Consider the following 17,693-nt stretch of genomic DNA (forward strand, 5'->3'; position numbering starts at 1 on the left):
TCGGACAGCGCTGTCTGTCAGTGCGGGATACACCTTGGTCGGAGCGGAAGTCGCTGTGTAGTGTGACCAGTGCTCGCAATTGCAGGCGCAGCTATCAATGAAATCAGTGGGACCACAGCTTGCAATTACAAGTGCTGGCCACTACACAGGAGTTGGAGCAGCAGCTTCCGCTCTGACCCCATTGTATCCCGGCTGTGACAGCAGGTGTTGTCAGAAAAATATCTTTAACCCCTTAGTGACCATATGTCTTTTTATGCCCTGGCTGGCTGGGCTTTAATCCATAGGGCTGTAAAAACATGCTTGCTCTGAGGATTAAAGCTGCACGGGCAGAGAGCATGACAGCTCCCTGCTGCCAGCATGCCGGAGGTAGACGACAACCTGGAGCTGTCATGAGGGCCGCGATATGCGAACCCCGGTCACACGATCGCCGTTATCCATTGGATAACGGTGGTTATCCATTGGATAACAGTGATCACAAAAAAGTAAACAAAAACTGAAAAACGTTAAAGTTTCAGCTCCCCTCACGGCTTAGAAATAATGATGGGAGCTGAAACTGCTCACTTCTGCCCTCCGCGATGTCCCATGGCTTTCTGGTTCTTCCAAGACCTGACGCCATCTTCTGCGCATGCACGCCAAACATAAAATGTCTGGCGCGAATGCGCAGAAGGCCAGGGATTTTAAATCTCTACTCCCGGCTAGCATGAGTAGCCAAGAGCAGAGAGAGAGCAGGGAGATGTCACCGGGAGCCACCGTATGTAAAGTATAAAAAAAAAAGTTTAAGTATCATCTCCCCTCACGCATCATATCCGTGAGAGAACATCAAATTATGTACCTTACCCTGGCTTCTGCATTGCCAAGATGGTGGACGCATGTGCAAAAGCTGTGGAATGCCTGGGTAATTTAAAATCTCCTTGCTCCTGGGTACCAAACGTAGCCAAGAGCCTGGAGATTTTACGGGGGGCGGCAGAAAGCGTTCCCTAGTCACATGATCACCGTTATCCAATGAATAACAGTGATCATGTAAAAGTAAAAAGAATTAACGTTTTACCTCCTGTCACAAATGCGATCCGTGAGGGGAGGTGAAATTACTCACCTAAGGCCTCCATTAATGTCCCTCAACAAGATTTGTATCCTCGGACCTTTCCCTAGCTTCGGCGCATGTGCGGTTGGGAAAAGGTAGGTGAGAGCCTGGAGCAGTGACCGAGGGTAACAGTGAGTGGTTCCTGGTCACGTGATTGCCGGTATCCTATGGATAATGGTGATCACGTAAAAGTTTAAAAAAAGAGTTGAAGTTTACTCTCCCCTCTCTGATGCGATTGGTGAGAAGAGATGAAACTTCTTACCGGAGGCCTCCACATTTGAACCCCTACGCAATCCTCCTCCATGGACCTTCCCCGACTTCTGTGCCAGACACATGCGCACTGCTCACATCAGTGGATCGGAATTACGTAATCCACTTGCAGAAAACAGAACACTGCATGTTCTATTTTGCTGCGGATATCCGCAACATAGAGCCCATTGTGCTCTTTGGTCGCGGATATACCTTCAGCCCATACGCAACTACATTGTATACAGGCTGCGGGTACCTGCATCATGGCTAAGTGACATACAAAATATTGCAGTAATGCGCAGTACATTACGCGGCTGTATGAAGGGCCACAGCTGGTATTCGCTGCGGGCCTCCGCAAACGGATTCCACATACGGCCGTGTGAGCCCGGCATTATTTAGACCGCTACCTGTAATATGTAATTTACAAGAAGCCCCAGGAACGCTCGCCTTCCTGCAGTTCCAGGAGCAGCTTGTTGTGCGCCTTCTGTGTTCGACTGCCGCACCTCAGGAAGCTTATGCAGCATCACAGAGCGCCACTTTTTACATCCCATCCCTGCCACTGAGGTCAAGAAATACCCCCCAAAAAGTGTCAAATTTGCAGAAAGCATGGCAGGAGAAGGAATACCTGGTTTTATTGCCCCATGTGCCCATCCTAACCAGGCCTCTGTAATTACCCCAGTTTTCAGACATACCACAGAGTTTACATTATTACTTTTATCTAAGATTTTAGGGAATGCCCCAGGGGGAAGGGTATTTTTATTTTGCACAAGTGAGCAATTGGGCCTGGAATTTATTTAGTTGTACCCTGAAATCCAATGGGTGTTCTATCCATTACAGGCCAACTATGTGTCCAGTAAGTAAATTGCGTCTACAATGGATATATTTCTGAACACAGGACAAACAGGGGTATCCATTTTGGGGTGAAAGTCTTCTTTCAAATGTCTGCTGTACAAAAAAAACTGTTTTTAAAATAACACAATTGCCAAAAAAAATGAAAATTGAATTTTTTCCTACTGCTTTGATTAGATTCATTCAAAAACCGTGGGGTAAAAATACACAGTATACCCCTAGAGGAATTCGTTAAGGGGTCTAGTTTTCAAAATGGGGTCAATTGTGGGGGTCCCCCACCTGTTGGCCGCTCAAGGGCTCTACAAGTGGGCAATGGGGCCTAAAAAACCTTCAAACAATATTTCTGTTCTGAAAGCCACCCGCTGCTCCCTTCGGTTTGGGCCCCGTTGTGCATACGGACAGAATATTAGGGCTAGAATGGGTATGTTTCTGAACACAGGACAAACAGGGAAATCCATTTTGGGGTGCAAAGCCTCATTTTCATGAGCACTATAAAAAAAACAAACCTGTCATTAAAATGACATATTTGCAAAAATATGAAATGTTTTTTTTTCTCCTCTAAATTGCATTAACTCCTGAAAAGAAACTGTGGGGTCAAAATACTCATGACACCCTCAGTAAATACATTAACCCCTTAATGACGCGGCCATTTTTCGTTTTCCATTTTCGTTTTTTCCTCCCCCCTTTAAAAAAAATCATAACTCCTTTATTTATCCATCCACGTCACTGTATGAGGGCTTGTTTTTTGCGGGATGAGTTGTATTTTTCAATGGTGCTATTTAAAGTACCATATAATGTACTGAAAAACTTTTAAAAAATTCTAAGTGGAGTAAAATGGAAAAAAAACGACATTTTGCCATCTTTTAGTACGTCTTGCTTCTACGGCGCACAAATGGCAACAAAAACGACATGATAACTTTATTCTATGGGTCGGTACGATTACTACGATGCCAAACTTGTTTAGGTTTTTTTTTACTATACTCCTCTTTTTTTTTTTTAAAGACATAAAAATTTTTTCAATTATTTTCTGTCGTCATTTTGTGCGCGCGATAACTTTTTTATTTTTCCGTCGACGTAGTTGAGCAAGGTCTCATTTTTTGCGGGATGTCCTGTAGTTTCTGATAGTACCATTTTGGAATACATATGACTTTTTGATCGCTTTTTATTGCGTTTTTTCTTGGAGACAGGGTAACTAAAAAAGTGCATTTCTGGCGTTCTTCATTTTTTGTTTCGGACGACGTTCACCGTGCGGGAAAAATTATGTGCTACTTTGATAGATCGGACTTTTACGGACGCGGTGATATCAAATACATATTTTTAATTTATTATTTAGATTTTTTAATAATAGATATGGCAAAAGGGGGGTGATTTAAACTTTTACAACTTTTTTTTTTTTTCAATTAAAAAAAAACTTTATTGATTCTTTTTTTTACTTTACTTTGAAGTCCCCCTGGGGGACTTTAAGATGCGATGCTTTGATCGCTCCTGCAGTATGACGTAATGCTATAGCATTACGTCATACTGCTTTTTGACAGGCAGCCTATGAAGCCACCCCACGGGGACGGCTTGATAGGCAGTCTGCTAAGGCAGCCCTGGGGCCTTTCATTAGGCCCCCGGCTGCCATGATACGTGCAAGGCTCCCCCGATCTCACCGCGGGGGGGCCGCGCGGGACCCCCGAACATCGTTCGGGGGATTTAAATGCCGCTGTCAGAATTGACAGCGGCGTTTAAATGGTTAATAGCCACGATCGGCCGCTCGCGGCTATTGCCCGCGGGTGTCAGCTGTTATAAACAGCTGATGCCCGCACTGTATGAAGAGAGGTTGCCACACAACCTCTCTTCATACATACCCCGACGCTCCATGACGTACCAGGTACGTCATTGGTCGTTAAGGGGTTAAGGGGTGTAGTTTTTAAAATGGGGTTATTTATGGGAGTATCTAGCATTCTGACACCTATGAGCCTTTGCAATCTTGGCTTGGTGTAGGAAAACAAAATGTTCCCCAAAATGTTAAAAATTATGGTTAAATTTGTATGTCTTCTAAATGGTTTAAAAATGATCTAAAAAAACAGGATAAAGTAAACAGCTGAAAATATATATCTCATCAAAAATTTGTTCAGTATGGTTGCACATATTTGACATATTGCAGTTGAAAATGTGAAAAAATAATAATTTAAAATTTTTCTTCCCAATTTTGGCATTTAAATAAATATACACAATTTTTATCAGTCTGTTTTTACCACCTAAATGAAGTACAATATGTGGAGAAAAAAAACATTTTAGAATTACTTGGATATGCAAAACTTTTATGGAGTTATTCTTTGTTAAAGTGACACATGTCAGATTTCCAAAATTTGGCCTGGTCATTAAGGTGCAAAGAGGGGTTAACAAGCCATGTAAAAAGTCTGACATTGACTTACAGGAATGCTGCCTTCCAATAGGTGGTGCTGCAGAGGTACTGTTCCATCTGCGATTTGCATATTTCCCAGAAAAACATGGATGGCCTTGTTATATATATCTACACATAGTTGTTAGAGTGCCCCCTTGTTACAGGCCTGGTTTTAAACCCAATAGACATGGGAGGATTAATCATCATTGTAAAGCATCCCCTCGTTTTGGATATACTTCAGCGGGCTCAGACTCGACAGACGGCTCTACAAGAGGAGGAGCTTCCGGCAGACAGCCTTTTTTAGAGCAGCGTCCCCTTATGAGAATGAGGGGGAAATCATGCAATGGCCACAACTTAGGAGGGGTTCCAGAAAACACGAAAGAACTAGGAAAAGGAGCTCCAAATGTCATGATGCAATGCGGAGCAAGGTCACAATGAAAGAAACATCACTAGTGGTAAATATTTCAGCCAAGGTACTCTCAGAGGTTCAAGTGGATGCACTATCTAAATGACTCTCATTCTGTCCAGTACCAAAGACAGACTGGTTCCAATTTGATTTGGACTGCAGTAGTTTCTTCAGAAAATTATGTATGAAGAATTTATTTCCTACACAACATGATGGATGCTCCTGTTGTTGCACAGTCCAACCCCTGTGAGGGGTTTCCCTTGAGGGGACTTGGACTGCGAAACAAGAGTTCTTTTCAACCACCTAATGTGGATCATGCTATAGAAACATATACAAAATTGGTGAAAATGATTTGCACCAGCTTAGAGCTCATAGATATAAATTTTCTTCCCAGAACATCTTGAAGATGGTCGAGGTAGAAGCCCTTAAGGCCCTGAGTAACAATGAGACAATCACGATAAGGGCGGGGTCATAGTTGTGATGCATACTAGTTACTATCAGGAGGAAATTCTCAAAACAGCTAAGTGATACGGTAGTGTATGAGAGTTTGAAATGTAATCCTACTACTTAATACCAGATGAGTCTCAAAGTAATGTTAGATGATGCCCTCGAGAGAGGGATCATCAATCAACAATTAAGGGAATTTTTATTTGTACCAGTACACTGCCAAAAATAGGCAAGTCTTTCACTGACAGTGTAGCACCTCTTCTGATCAATGGTTTTTAGGGGGCACTAAAGAGCTGGGACATTAGATGCTCAGTGGTTTAGATCTAGGTGTATACAGGTGGGCCCAAGAGCTACCAGTCATCCTTTGGGGATGAGAAACGTACTTGGTCAGCAGGGTGCTACAATTCTTTCCTTTCACTTGAGTGCAGTCACATCTATTGTAGCCTGAGCTACTCGTCACGCTGAGATTCGTATGCCGCCATTTCATTAAGACTTGAACGACACATTTACTTATTTTGTTAACTGTGTGTTGACTTTGCACATTTGTATGCAACTCTGGATTTTTCAGGGTGCGGAGCCCTCGTGTGTTCTAGAGCTTCTACAGGAGGGTTTCTGGCCATGCAGTTCCTCAACTCTTTTACTCGGCTCACCTTAGGTGGAACCAAACCTAGATTTTCAGGTAGTCCGTCGCCTATGCAAATGCCAGAGCACAGACAGGTCTTTTCGAAGACCTGCCCGTCTCCTTTCATTGAGGGGTCATGATAGACTGCATCCAGCAATTTTTGTGTGTCCAATAGCACAAGCTCGGGCTTTCAATAACCCGTACAGAAAAGGCAGAGCAGAACCCGCAAGAGCGGTACAGCGCCCACCTAGCAGTAATGCCCCATCCTGTTAGTGACGGGCAACACATGGATATCCAATGATGAAAGACACATTTTACAGACGCTCGCCTTCACACTGTTGCCTCTCTTTGTGTTATTAAAAGTGTTTTGTTAATGAGAAAGGGGGACAAATGAAATAAGTTGTTGCCCTGAACATTAGGTAGATGACAATTACATGATCTAAAAACTGGTCTTTGTGTAGTGATAGCAAATACGTCACTTCATCCAGCATCTGGTAGATTTAAGGCCGATTACCCTCTAAACATTTTTTTCAACTGGATGTCTGCAGGTTCTATTGTTTGTTGTAGGCTCAGGAACATTACTCAGTGGAATTGTGAATAATCGTTAGAATGTAAAGGCTTCTGCTATTTTGGATACATAAAATACTCAGGACAAACCAACATAGTGGTCCATTTGTGCGTTTTCCTGACCCTCCGCAGGTTATTCTTTGTGCATCTAATTAAATTATTTCCCGGTAAACAACATTTAAATGATAATCATTATACAGAAAGACACGGAAAGTCAGCGGTTTTATCTCAGCAGTGTAAGGTATGATAGCTGCTCTGTAATGGGTTGCTATGGGCAAATATATGGTGCTGGGATACTTCTTTGTGTCCCCCTGTAGATGCTATGGGGATGATGAGTGAATGAGCCATAGCATGCAGTTATGTAATGCATCCACATGAGGGCAGAGTTCTGATAACAAACCACACCGCATCAGGCCAAGATATAGATATATTGGATAACCGCCTCAGAATATTATAGTGCCTTCTACAAAAGACATTAAATTACCATATATTCCGGCGTATAAGGCGACGGGGCGTATAAGACGACACCCCAACTGTCACCTTATACGCCGGGAATATAGTGGAGAAAAAAAAATAAAATCATTACTCACCTCCCCCGGCGTTCTGCGGCGCTGCTGCAGGCTGTCGCTCCCTCCTGGTCCCCGGCAGAGCATAGCTTTCTGGAGGCGGGGATTTCAAGCCCTGCGTCCAGAAAGCAAATACTGTAATTGCCTAACACACGCCGTCAGCCTTCATCATTGAATGGCTGTGATGGGCTAAAACACACGTGCCTTCAGCCAATCACAGCCATTCAATGATGTCATTGAATGGCTGTGATTGGCTGACGGCGTGTGTTAGGCAATCACAGTATTAGCTTTCTGGAGGCGGGGATTTCAAGCCCTGCGTCCAGAAAGCAATGCTCTGCCGGGGACCAGGAGGGAGCGACAGCCTGCAGCAGCGCCGCAGAACGCCTGGGGAGGTGAGTAATGATTTTTTTTTGGGCACTTTCTTTTTTTGTATTACCGGCGTATAAGACGACCCCCGACTTCAGAGCAGATTTTTTGGGGTTCAAAAGTCGTCTTATACGCCGGTATATACGGTATGAATGAAAACCACACACACATAATATAATCTTAATTTGGCTTTATTTTATATTGCTTACCTGCATGATCATTTTAGTATTGCATTCACTAGAAATCATTCACATAGATTATTATATAAATAAAGCTCTGTCAAACAGATCCGTATAACATGCCGATAAAAGAATCAGTTGGCTGCAGGGTTCTCACAACTACGAGGGTCGTGTCAGATTTCAGCCCTTTTGTTCACTTAGTCTCGTAGAGCAAACCGGTATTTGTGGGCTGCTATTGTCAGGGATGGAGGTTACAAGAAGACGGTCATCACATGCATAGCATGGGACTTCTTGAGCACCATAGAGCCAAATCAAGGGCTATAGATTCACATTTAGGAATATGGCATTTGCTGGAGATATCATTATAAATTATTTAGGGGGGGGAGGGGGGTAGCAGGTCAACTGGAAACTACGAATCACAATCATCTAGATACATACATAAAACACCTCTGGTAGAGGGAAGAAAAAAGATCATAAGCCTGAGATTATGATTGAAGGGTAAAAGCACAAGCTTATTGTGTTCACTCGTTGAGCTCACAGTGTTATACAACATTGCAGTGCAAGGAGCATTTAGGAAAACTCTCTGTAACCTCCTATGCGACCTTCAAGCAAATGCCAGCGAGCATCTGGAAAGGTTTCTGCTGCACATTTTCATGGCAAGATGATGAAGTGTCCCGAGTGTCATCAACGACAGAGATGGAACAGCTAGCATGATGAAGAAAAATGTGCCGCTTACGTTCCGTTGGCCCTCGCATACGATTCTTTACCTTTTCTTCCAGCTCTCAAAAATGTTCCCCAGTGTTTTTCACATTGTGTTGTGAAGTCTCTTAACAGCGTATATGATTTTAGACATAGAAGAACAAGCAACTGGTCCTGACCCTGGACTTACAACCAAGGCGATGAATAGCATTGCTAACGTGGCCAAACACTTGCTAGTAGGTTTATATATTTAGTGCCCAGTGTTTATGTAACACATAATGCCTTCATGAGATTGTCTGGGTTGTGCTTCAAGACATACATCAAAGAATGAAAAATAAAAGAGGTACCATAGTAAATTAAGGCAGCAGTTTCACCAGGGCTCCTAGGAGACATTCTGTGTACTTAAAGAAAAAAGTGCTTGAAGATGAAGTACAACCTGAATCTGTGGTAGTATACTAAATCCGTCAGTTCCGACATCTGCAGGCTGCAACATACATGGACTCTGAAAGAATTACCATATGAAGCAGCCTCTGGGAAACTAATAATGATATTTTATAAATTAGCTCTTGTTAAGTATAACGAAAAGATTATTATATTTGTGAATGGAAAGGGGCAAAACAAAAAACCCAAAACTTCCCAAAAGTTCTCTGAGAGCAATCTTGGTGCAGCAGACTTCAACTCCAACAATGGCTCCTTTATAATGAGAGGATTCACACTGTAGTCACTCTTTCAAAGTTCGAGGCCCCTGCAAACCACTTGAGTTCAGGCATCGGGGACCTAAGGGAGTGACCTTACATAAAATATGAAAATAAAATACTTAGGCTGGGGCTACACGGCGACAGGGCATTTGCGACCAAAGATTGCTGTGTAGCCCTGCAGCCTAGCACTAAGGTCAATGGGGTTGAGGTGGGAGGTAAAGTTTGCCGCAATCTGCTGATCTCCCCCCCCCCCCCCCCAAAAAAAACCCGGCAGAAACTACTAGGTTGGATTTTTTATGACCTGCAGATTGCGATGCCCACAACCTGTGCCTAACCCCACAACCCTCTTGATTCAACAACAGCGTGAGGTCTCAGAGCTACACATTGAACTCTGGTAGTACAACCCCTGTCATGGCCAAAAGTCACTGTGCAGAACTAGTTGCATGCATTATTGAGTTCACCTAATATAACCTTTAATGGATCTTTAAATAATTCTGTTACCATTGTATATATTTTTGTAGGATTCAGGTGATACTTTCTCTTTAAGCTCTAATACTGTCACTGGAATAGAAGAATTACATTCCTGGAGCTGCATTGCAAAATAAAGACGTTTTTTCCAACATAAAAAAGTGAAATCATGCAAACACATACAAAAACAGATGTGATAAGAAATGTAGAAACACACAGTCAAATGAGGCTGGTGGTGTTCTTTCTAAAGCTGTCTGAGAATTCACAGGTAAGTTGTCCAAGGTCAAGTATCAGTATCTAAAACAAAATGATGCATACTAGAAGTTAAATGATGTTTATATAACATAATGCATATAACAGAACACCATGCATATAATACAACATGTGTTAATCACTATATATTGATTTTATTATACTGGCATAAGAGACATTTATAGACAATGTAGCTAACAGAGTAGCCACATAAAAAATCCCCTCAACTCACCAAAAACAATATCTCCCTAGAGTGACTTCATTATATCATAATAGAACATCTGCATGGTAGCGCCATACAATGACGGAATAAGGCTTGCTTTACACTATGTTCATTAAATCTGCTCTAGTGTAGTTTTTTTCCCCTCATCCAAAAGAAATGGACTCCGGCACATAAGAAATATTCTCTAAAGGAATATTATGGAATATTTATCTTGGTTCAAAATCTGTCCCTACTTTCAAATGAATAGAAAAATATATATTTTTTTTGCTAGCGAACACATAAGACTGTAGAATGTACTAAAGCTGTCCCAAAGGAACAAAGGTCTTCTGCTGACAAACTCCCACTACTGGTAGGCGGACCACAGAAAAAGTAGGAATTTGTCTGTCAGCTCGTAATAGGATCTTGGATGACTATGGCCACCACTCCATCCTGTAAAAGACCAAATCAATCTTATTTACTGAAACTTTGGGACTCGATCCACGTCCTGGTGGCTGCTGCATCTCAATGTGTCCCACCCCTATGGGGATATTTGAAGTGCTGCTGGTGAGATATATTTTCATCTTGAATGGAGGGGTACATTATGTGATGTGACCCCATCCATCACTGCCTACCGCTTTGCACCACTTTCCAGCCTTTCTAGATCTACGAGAAGCACTGATGGACAGAATGGCATCACATGTTGCACCATTAGTGATCATTTGCAAGCAGTAGTGGAGGCACTGTACAGAAGGATGACTTCAGTGGCAACGCTTCATTTAACCCCTTAAGGGCATGGCCTATTTTGGACTTAAGGACGCAACGATTTTTGGCGGATTTTAATCTTCATTTCTCAAAAGCAATAACTTTTTTATTTTTCTGTCGACGCGGCCGTATAAGGGCTTGTTTTTTGCGTGGCGAGCTGTAGTTTTTATTGGTGTCATTTTTGGGTACATAGACTATATCGTAAAACTTTTATTATTTTTTTTTATGTTCACAGAAAGAGAACGCATAAATTCTGATATAGATTTTTTTATAGGTGTTAATTATGTAGCATAAATGACAATACATTTTTCTGCGGGTCTGTACGGTTACAACGATACCAAAATTCTTATTTTTTGTTTAGGTTTTTCCACTTTTCTGCAATAAAAACACTTTTTTGGATATCTTTTTTTTTTCTAAATCGCTGCATTCAAAGTCCTATAATTTTTTTATTTTTTCATGGGCGGAGCTCTCTGAGGGCTTATTTTTTGCGAGACCAGCTGTAGTTTTCATTGGTACTATTTAGGGGTACATACGGCTTTTTTGATCAGTTTTATTGCGTTTTTGGGAGGCAAAATGCTAAAAATTAGCATTTTGCCTCAGTTTTTTAGCTTTTTTTTACCCTTTTTGCTGGGCAGGATAAAAAGCATGTTTAACTTAATGATTTGACTTCTCTCCTGCAATGCCTTATCACTTATTACAGCGATCGTAGGCAATGGCAATACAGGACGACGGTATTTGGCATCATGTTACCATGGCAACCAGCTGGGCACTGTGATTATATCGCGAGAGCCCGATAACATCACAAAGGGAGTGCGCTCCCTCTGTGAACCCTTTCAATGCCGCGATCTACATAGCGGCAGGGAAGGGGTTAACAGCGGGAGGGCGGCTATCAGTAACAGTCGGCTCCTGCTGCTGGATAGCGCGAGATCGCTTCTGATCGCGCGCTATCCACACGACGTAAGGGTACGTCCAGTTGCGGGAAGTACCCCGCAGCCATGATGTACCCTTACATCATATGGAGGGAAGGGGTTACAGAGAAAAACAACAAAAAAAAACAACACACACACACAAAACTCCTACTTACATTGTATTAGTAATCTGCCCAAATACCAGACACCTATTGCCCTGCGCTTATTCTATATGTGATTGTTCTCAGTAAGAGAAACCACATAATCTTGTAGATGTGACACCTTTAATGGCTAACACAAAGACATGATGTTATAGCGAGCTTTCCAACCTACTCAGGGTTCTTCCTAAGGCTTATGAAATAGATCCGAAGAGGCATACATATATACACATACATATGAAAAGGCATATTTATTTCTTAATGATCCCCAAGTAGGTTTGAAATCTCGCATTAACATCATGTATTTCTGTTAGCCTATAAAAAGATATCACATCTACAAGATTAATTGGTTTCTCTTACAGAGAACAATCACATTTTGCTCTACTGGCTAACATGGTACCAAACTTTTCTTATTCTATATAACATGGACAATTCCTTTAGGTTCACGGTCAACTAAAATTCCTAAAGGCCCATTTAGACACAACTATCAGCTGTATCCCGCTTCCAGAACACAGGCGGGGTATGAGGAACACAGCGGTCCAGCTGTGTTCTTCATACTCCGCACGGAGCGTACAGCTGTATACCAGCTGTGCGCTCTGTGAACAGCCGGGGTATGAAGAACACAGCGGTCCAGCTGTGTTCTTCATACTCCGCACGGAGCGTACAGCTGTATACCAGCTGTGCGCTCTGTTAACAGCCGGGGTATGAAGAACACAGCGGTCCAGCTGTGTTCTGCATACCGCGCTCGGCTGTATAACAGCCAGGTGCTCAGAGCAGAGAACAGCTGGATGCAGAAGACAAGCGGCCCCGCTGGTGTTCTGTTTACCCTGCTCGGAGCGCAAAGTGGTCGCTCAACGTTTGAGCGATAGCCTTGCGCTGTAAAGGCACACAACGATTGTCGCTCAAAAGACATCTTTTGAGCGATAATCGTTGTATCCAAACCAGGCTTAAGTCCTTAGGTCTTTGGATAACTAAGAATATACCTGCAATTGAATTGGTCCTTTTGTGTTGTCAATGGTGAAAGGATCTGTTATTTCTAGGTCAATGTTGGATGCATTTTTTCAAAATTTCCAAAATTAAAAACGGTTTGTTGGGAAAAATCTGTTCTTTTCCCCCTCTTGTGTCGCTCAGGGATTGGGTGGGATGGTATTTGTGCTATGTAAGGTTTGTTTGTTCTGTATATGTGTATATGTATTCTGTGACATGTGGTTTTGTTTAGACTTAAATTAAAAAAACGTAAAGTTTAAAAGACAGAAATAATATTGGGCGTAGCCACGACAATCAAGGTGAAAACAGACAAGGGTGCAGAAATTAAATACATTTTCTATCGCAAATTGACTTTTTTTTATTGGATCCTTCTTAACCTCTTTCCGAGTTCATTAAAATCTAGCTTTTTGAAATCCAAGCTTGAGGTCTGAGTTTTCTCAGGTGTTACTCCTATTGTTATTCAAAATTCAAGGATAGCATGGTCGCTTCCTCCCAAGATCCCAACCACCTGTACTTATGCAACCATTTCCTCCTGGTTGGTAAGAATTAGGTCTAAGATAGCAGATCCCCTTGTTTTTTTCTTCTACCTTCTGGAAGATAAAGTTGCCAGCAAGAGTGGGTAAAAATATGTTGGATCCATTACTTTTACCTGAGAGTGATTCCCAACAAATGTCTGGATAGTTGAAATCTCCCATGATCCCTATGTTGTGCTTTTTTGAGAACTTGACCATCTGATGTAGAAAGAGTTCATCAATATCTTCTGCTTGTCCAGGTGGCCTATAGTAAATGCCTACAATGGTGTCCTTTCTGTTGTTCTCTCCTTTTCTGTTGCATTCTTACCCGGTTTGTACAGAACTACCATTCTCTGAGGCTTGAATCTCCATGGAGATGTTGTTTTCCTAACATACAACGCAATACCTCCTCCTCTTTTATGAAGTCAGTTTCTTATGAATACGTTGTATCCTTCAAGCCTTGTATTCTAATCATGTGTATCATTCCACCAAGTTTCCGGGATGCCTATGACATCATATTTCTCTTCCTCTGTTAGGAGCTCTAATTCCCCTTATTTGTTTCCCATGCTCTGTGCATTTCTATAGAAACAGGTTAGTTTGTGATCAGTGTCTCTTGCTCCTCTACTTTCCTTCTGAATTTTTTGTCTTCGTTCTTTCCACTTCTAATAACAAGGTTCTCAAATGTATTAATTAGCTGTATATTTTTGCCTGACCTGCACTTCCCTTCCCATATTGTTCTAGTTTAAAGCCCTCCTAATGAGTGAAGCAAGGCGTCTGCCAAATATATGCTTTCCTGTCTTTGTAAGGTACAATCCGTTTCTAGCAAGGAGTTCATCATATAGGCAATTCACTCCATGGTCTAGAAATCCAAATCCGTGCTACCAGCACCATCAATGTAACCAGTTGCTCACCTCTAGAATCCTGTTCCATCTTTTTATTCCATGGCCATCCACTGGGAGGATGGATGAGAAAATTATCTGTGCTCCTCGTTCCTTCACTTTCCTGCCTAGGTCTTCAAAGTCTCTACAGATAGTTGCAAGGTGTTTATTTGCACTGTCATTTGTCCCTACATGTATTACTAAGAATGGGTAGTGGTCTGTAGGACTGAAGTCTTGACAGCCTATCAGACACCTCTTTGATTTGTGCACCAGGAAGACAGTACACCTCTCGTGAGGTTATGTCAGGTCTGCAGACAGCATCCTCTGTTCCTTTCAATAGGGAATCTCCCACAACCAGCAACTAGCACTCCTCTTTGCTTCTTCACAAGAACACTTCTTTTTCCGCTTCCAAGAGGATTCTGAGTGCTTACTAGACTGTTCTTTGTGGGCAAAGTCATTTCTTGATCTACCTCTTCATTGTTCTCCTGCGTGAGAGCCTGTACCGATTCCTGAGCAGTATTGGTGTTGACTGACTCCTGATCCTCCTGATTCTTTGGGTCACATGGTTCCATTGCTCTGCTTCTTCTTTTCCTTCAACATTCTGAAGAGTCATTTGTGCTCTGTCAAAGAAAACCGCATCGTGCTTAATGAGTTTCACTGTAGCCATTCTCTCCTGAAGACTTTGCACCTTTTCTTCCAATAGAGACACAAACTTGCATTTCTGGCAGGTGAAGTTTGGCTTTTCCTCTGGTAGGTCTGTAAACATATAGCATACGTTGCAGCTCACCATATGGATACTCCTCCCTCCATGTTTATGTCCACTTCTGAACTTCTAAAAGTCATGAATTATTGTGATGATATATAACCTATAAGATGCTACTAAGTGTAAAACTTTGCACGCTGTCTGTCAAGTGGTCTGGTGATTTCCTCTGACCAGCTGGACCCGGCTAAATCCAGGAATCGTCCCACTCACAGTAACTCTTCGATCTTCCCAAAATGCACTGGGAATATGTAAAATACTTTTCAGGAGCTCCAATCTCTGGACCAATCTGTTGTTTAACTGGTAACTGTGCCCTATGCTTAAATCACTGTATTAAGAACATAAGCAAAGAAACAAAGAAAAGGGAAAAAATCCTTTTCCATGTCAGTGTTCCTTAGTGGTTACCCATTTATTGTGTATTGGTAACATATATTTCCCTGCCCATGTGCAGAACCTTACATTTATCAGTGTTAAGACCCATTTGCCACATTTCTGTCCAAACCTCCAATTTATCTAAATTTATTTGTAACAGTATACTGTCTTCTTTTCTTTTGTCAGCTCACTGAGGAAACACTTTAATTGTTACCCATATAAGTAGGAAGTGGCAGAGTGAGAGACAGGGGTACAGAGATGCCGCTGCTGAAGGCTACTTCTAAACTTCTAATGCTGTGCTATGAAGTTAGGGGAGCAGGATCTCCTCTTCTCTCTGTGAGCAGTGTGTGGGGAAACTTCATAGCAGCTAGTTTCTACCCACCAGCTCAGGGAAAACCTGAGAATTAGAGATGGAAAAACTAGTAATTAGCCATTTTCTTATAACATTTTACCTGTAGTAGTTGGGTTTAAATGGTCCATTTTTATTGAGTCCAAGATATTTGGCTTGGTCATCAGTTAACTCAGTTAGATGGGCATCAAAAGAAGGCAGATGCAAGCTAGCAACATATTCATCTAGAAAGAAGAAAATTGAGATGGTTTGACAGCATTTAGGTTATTTTGGATGGTGCACTCTATATAAGTTCAAATGTTATAAAACTTGTGTAGAATTAATTTATCTCTTTGATTAGATTGGAAACGAAGGAAAATCAAGAGAAAAAGAAAGTTTGTATGGAGAAGATGAGACAGTGGCAAAAAGAGAAATATTGGAAAGGACTGGTGGGGTGCTAGTAAACTGGATGCTTAACACTCATACTCCAGTGAATGTATGCAAACTATAAATCTCTACAATTTACAATATGTATCTACTATTCCATGACTTACCCATTTTTTTAGGTAGCAGGTACACATCCTGCTTGTATCGGCCTTCTGGGGCGTTGTACAGTTCAATCAATGCTAATGCCTGTGGAAAAAAATATATTTTGGCAACACATACAGCATATGTATATGACTGCTACAATGAGTTGATGGTCACTAATAAAATGGAAATGGAGCTCGCATTTTTCCAGGACAATGTAAAAGGGATGCTCCAATTACACCATTTAATGACATGTCAATCAGATTATACTGTGTTTAGACTGAACGATTATCTTTGAGAGAAAACGTTCAAACAAGTGAAACTGAATAGTAAATTGTGTAGTTTAAAATGCAGCAAACAACAAAAGAGAATCATGTGGTTCAAGTTCATCCTTGGCTCATACACTTCTCATGTGGTTTAAACCCTGATCGTTAGGTATGTCGCATAGGAATATGAAACACTGAATGACTGGTGCACGAGAAGTGAAGGATTCAACTAGAATTGTGCGGTATAAACACGCTGCACGAACCTGCTGGTGATGAAGTCACCGGCTCATTCACTTGGGCAAACGAGATTCTTGTCCCGTGTAAAAGGGGCATAAGTCAGATGGGTAGCAAGGGTGGGGCTCATGGACTAATTGAGAGGTCATTAAGGTATACCACCCCCCACCCCCCATGTCCATCAGTATAAACTCCCTCCCTTATCATACTCTTGCTTCAAACTGGATGCAGCAAGAAATGAGAACAACTATGCCCATGTTGCATATAGAAAATGAAAAAGGTAAAACCAATTTTTCTTAAGGACATGGCCTATTTTGGGCATAAGGACGCAATGATGTTTTGGGGATTTTTATCTCCACTTTTCAGAAGCCATGACTTTTTTATTTTTCCGGGGACACAGCTGTATGGGGGCTTGTTTTTTGCATGGTGAACTGTAGTTTTTAGTGGTGCCATTTTTGGGTACAAAGATTATATTGTAAAACTTTTATTAATTGTTATATGATAGCAGAAGGCAAAAACCCATCAATTCGGGGGGAGGGGAGATATCATTAATCAAATAGCATAAATGACACAATACATTTCTTCTGCAGGTCAGTACAATTACAATGATAGCAAAATTCTAAAAAAAATAAAAGAAGGTTTACCCACTACTCCGCAATAAAGAACCTTTTAAGGAAATGTTTATTTTTCTAAATCCCTCCATTCAAAGCCCTATAACTTTTTTATTTATCCATTAACGGAGCTCTGTAAGGGCTTCTTTTTTTGCGAGACAAGCTGTAGTTTTTATGGGTGCCATTTTGAGGTTAATATGGCTTTTTTGATCACTTTTATTGCATTTTTTGGGAGTTAAAACAAACAAAATAAGCATTTTTTTTTAATGCTCTTTTTGCAGTGCAGGATAAAAAGTGTGTTCAATTTGCTGTACGAGACGTTACGCATACGACAATACCAAATATGTGG

At 41.5% G+C, this 17,693-nt stretch overlaps 1 protein-coding gene across 3 annotated transcripts in view; it reads right to left on the reverse strand.

The window, feature by feature from the left end:
- Positions 1-7,717: 7,717 nt before the first annotated feature.
- The window catches only part of AHCYL1 (adenosylhomocysteinase like 1), a 62,992-nt gene continuing 53,016 nt past the window's right edge, over positions 7,718-17,693 (reverse strand). For 2 of the 3 annotated variants that reach the window (XM_066600247.1, XM_066600246.1), the window contains exons 15-17: positions 16,260-16,338; positions 15,830-15,950; positions 7,718-9,883 (exon numbers count right to left, since the gene is read on the reverse strand). In XM_066600247.1, coding sequence (XP_066456344.1) covers positions 9,877-9,883; positions 15,830-15,950; positions 16,260-16,338 — 207 coding nt within the window. In that variant the 3' untranslated portion in view covers positions 7,718-9,876. Of the gene's footprint in view, positions 9,884-15,825; positions 15,951-16,259; positions 16,339-17,693 lie in introns of those variants that run through there. The other variant, XM_066600248.1, reaches the window with a different exon arrangement.

The sequence above is a fragment of the Eleutherodactylus coqui genome, chromosome 4, assembly GCF_035609145.1.
Source record: "Eleutherodactylus coqui strain aEleCoq1 chromosome 4, aEleCoq1.hap1, whole genome shotgun sequence".
Taxonomy (NCBI): domain Eukaryota; kingdom Metazoa; phylum Chordata; class Amphibia; order Anura; family Eleutherodactylidae; genus Eleutherodactylus; species Eleutherodactylus coqui.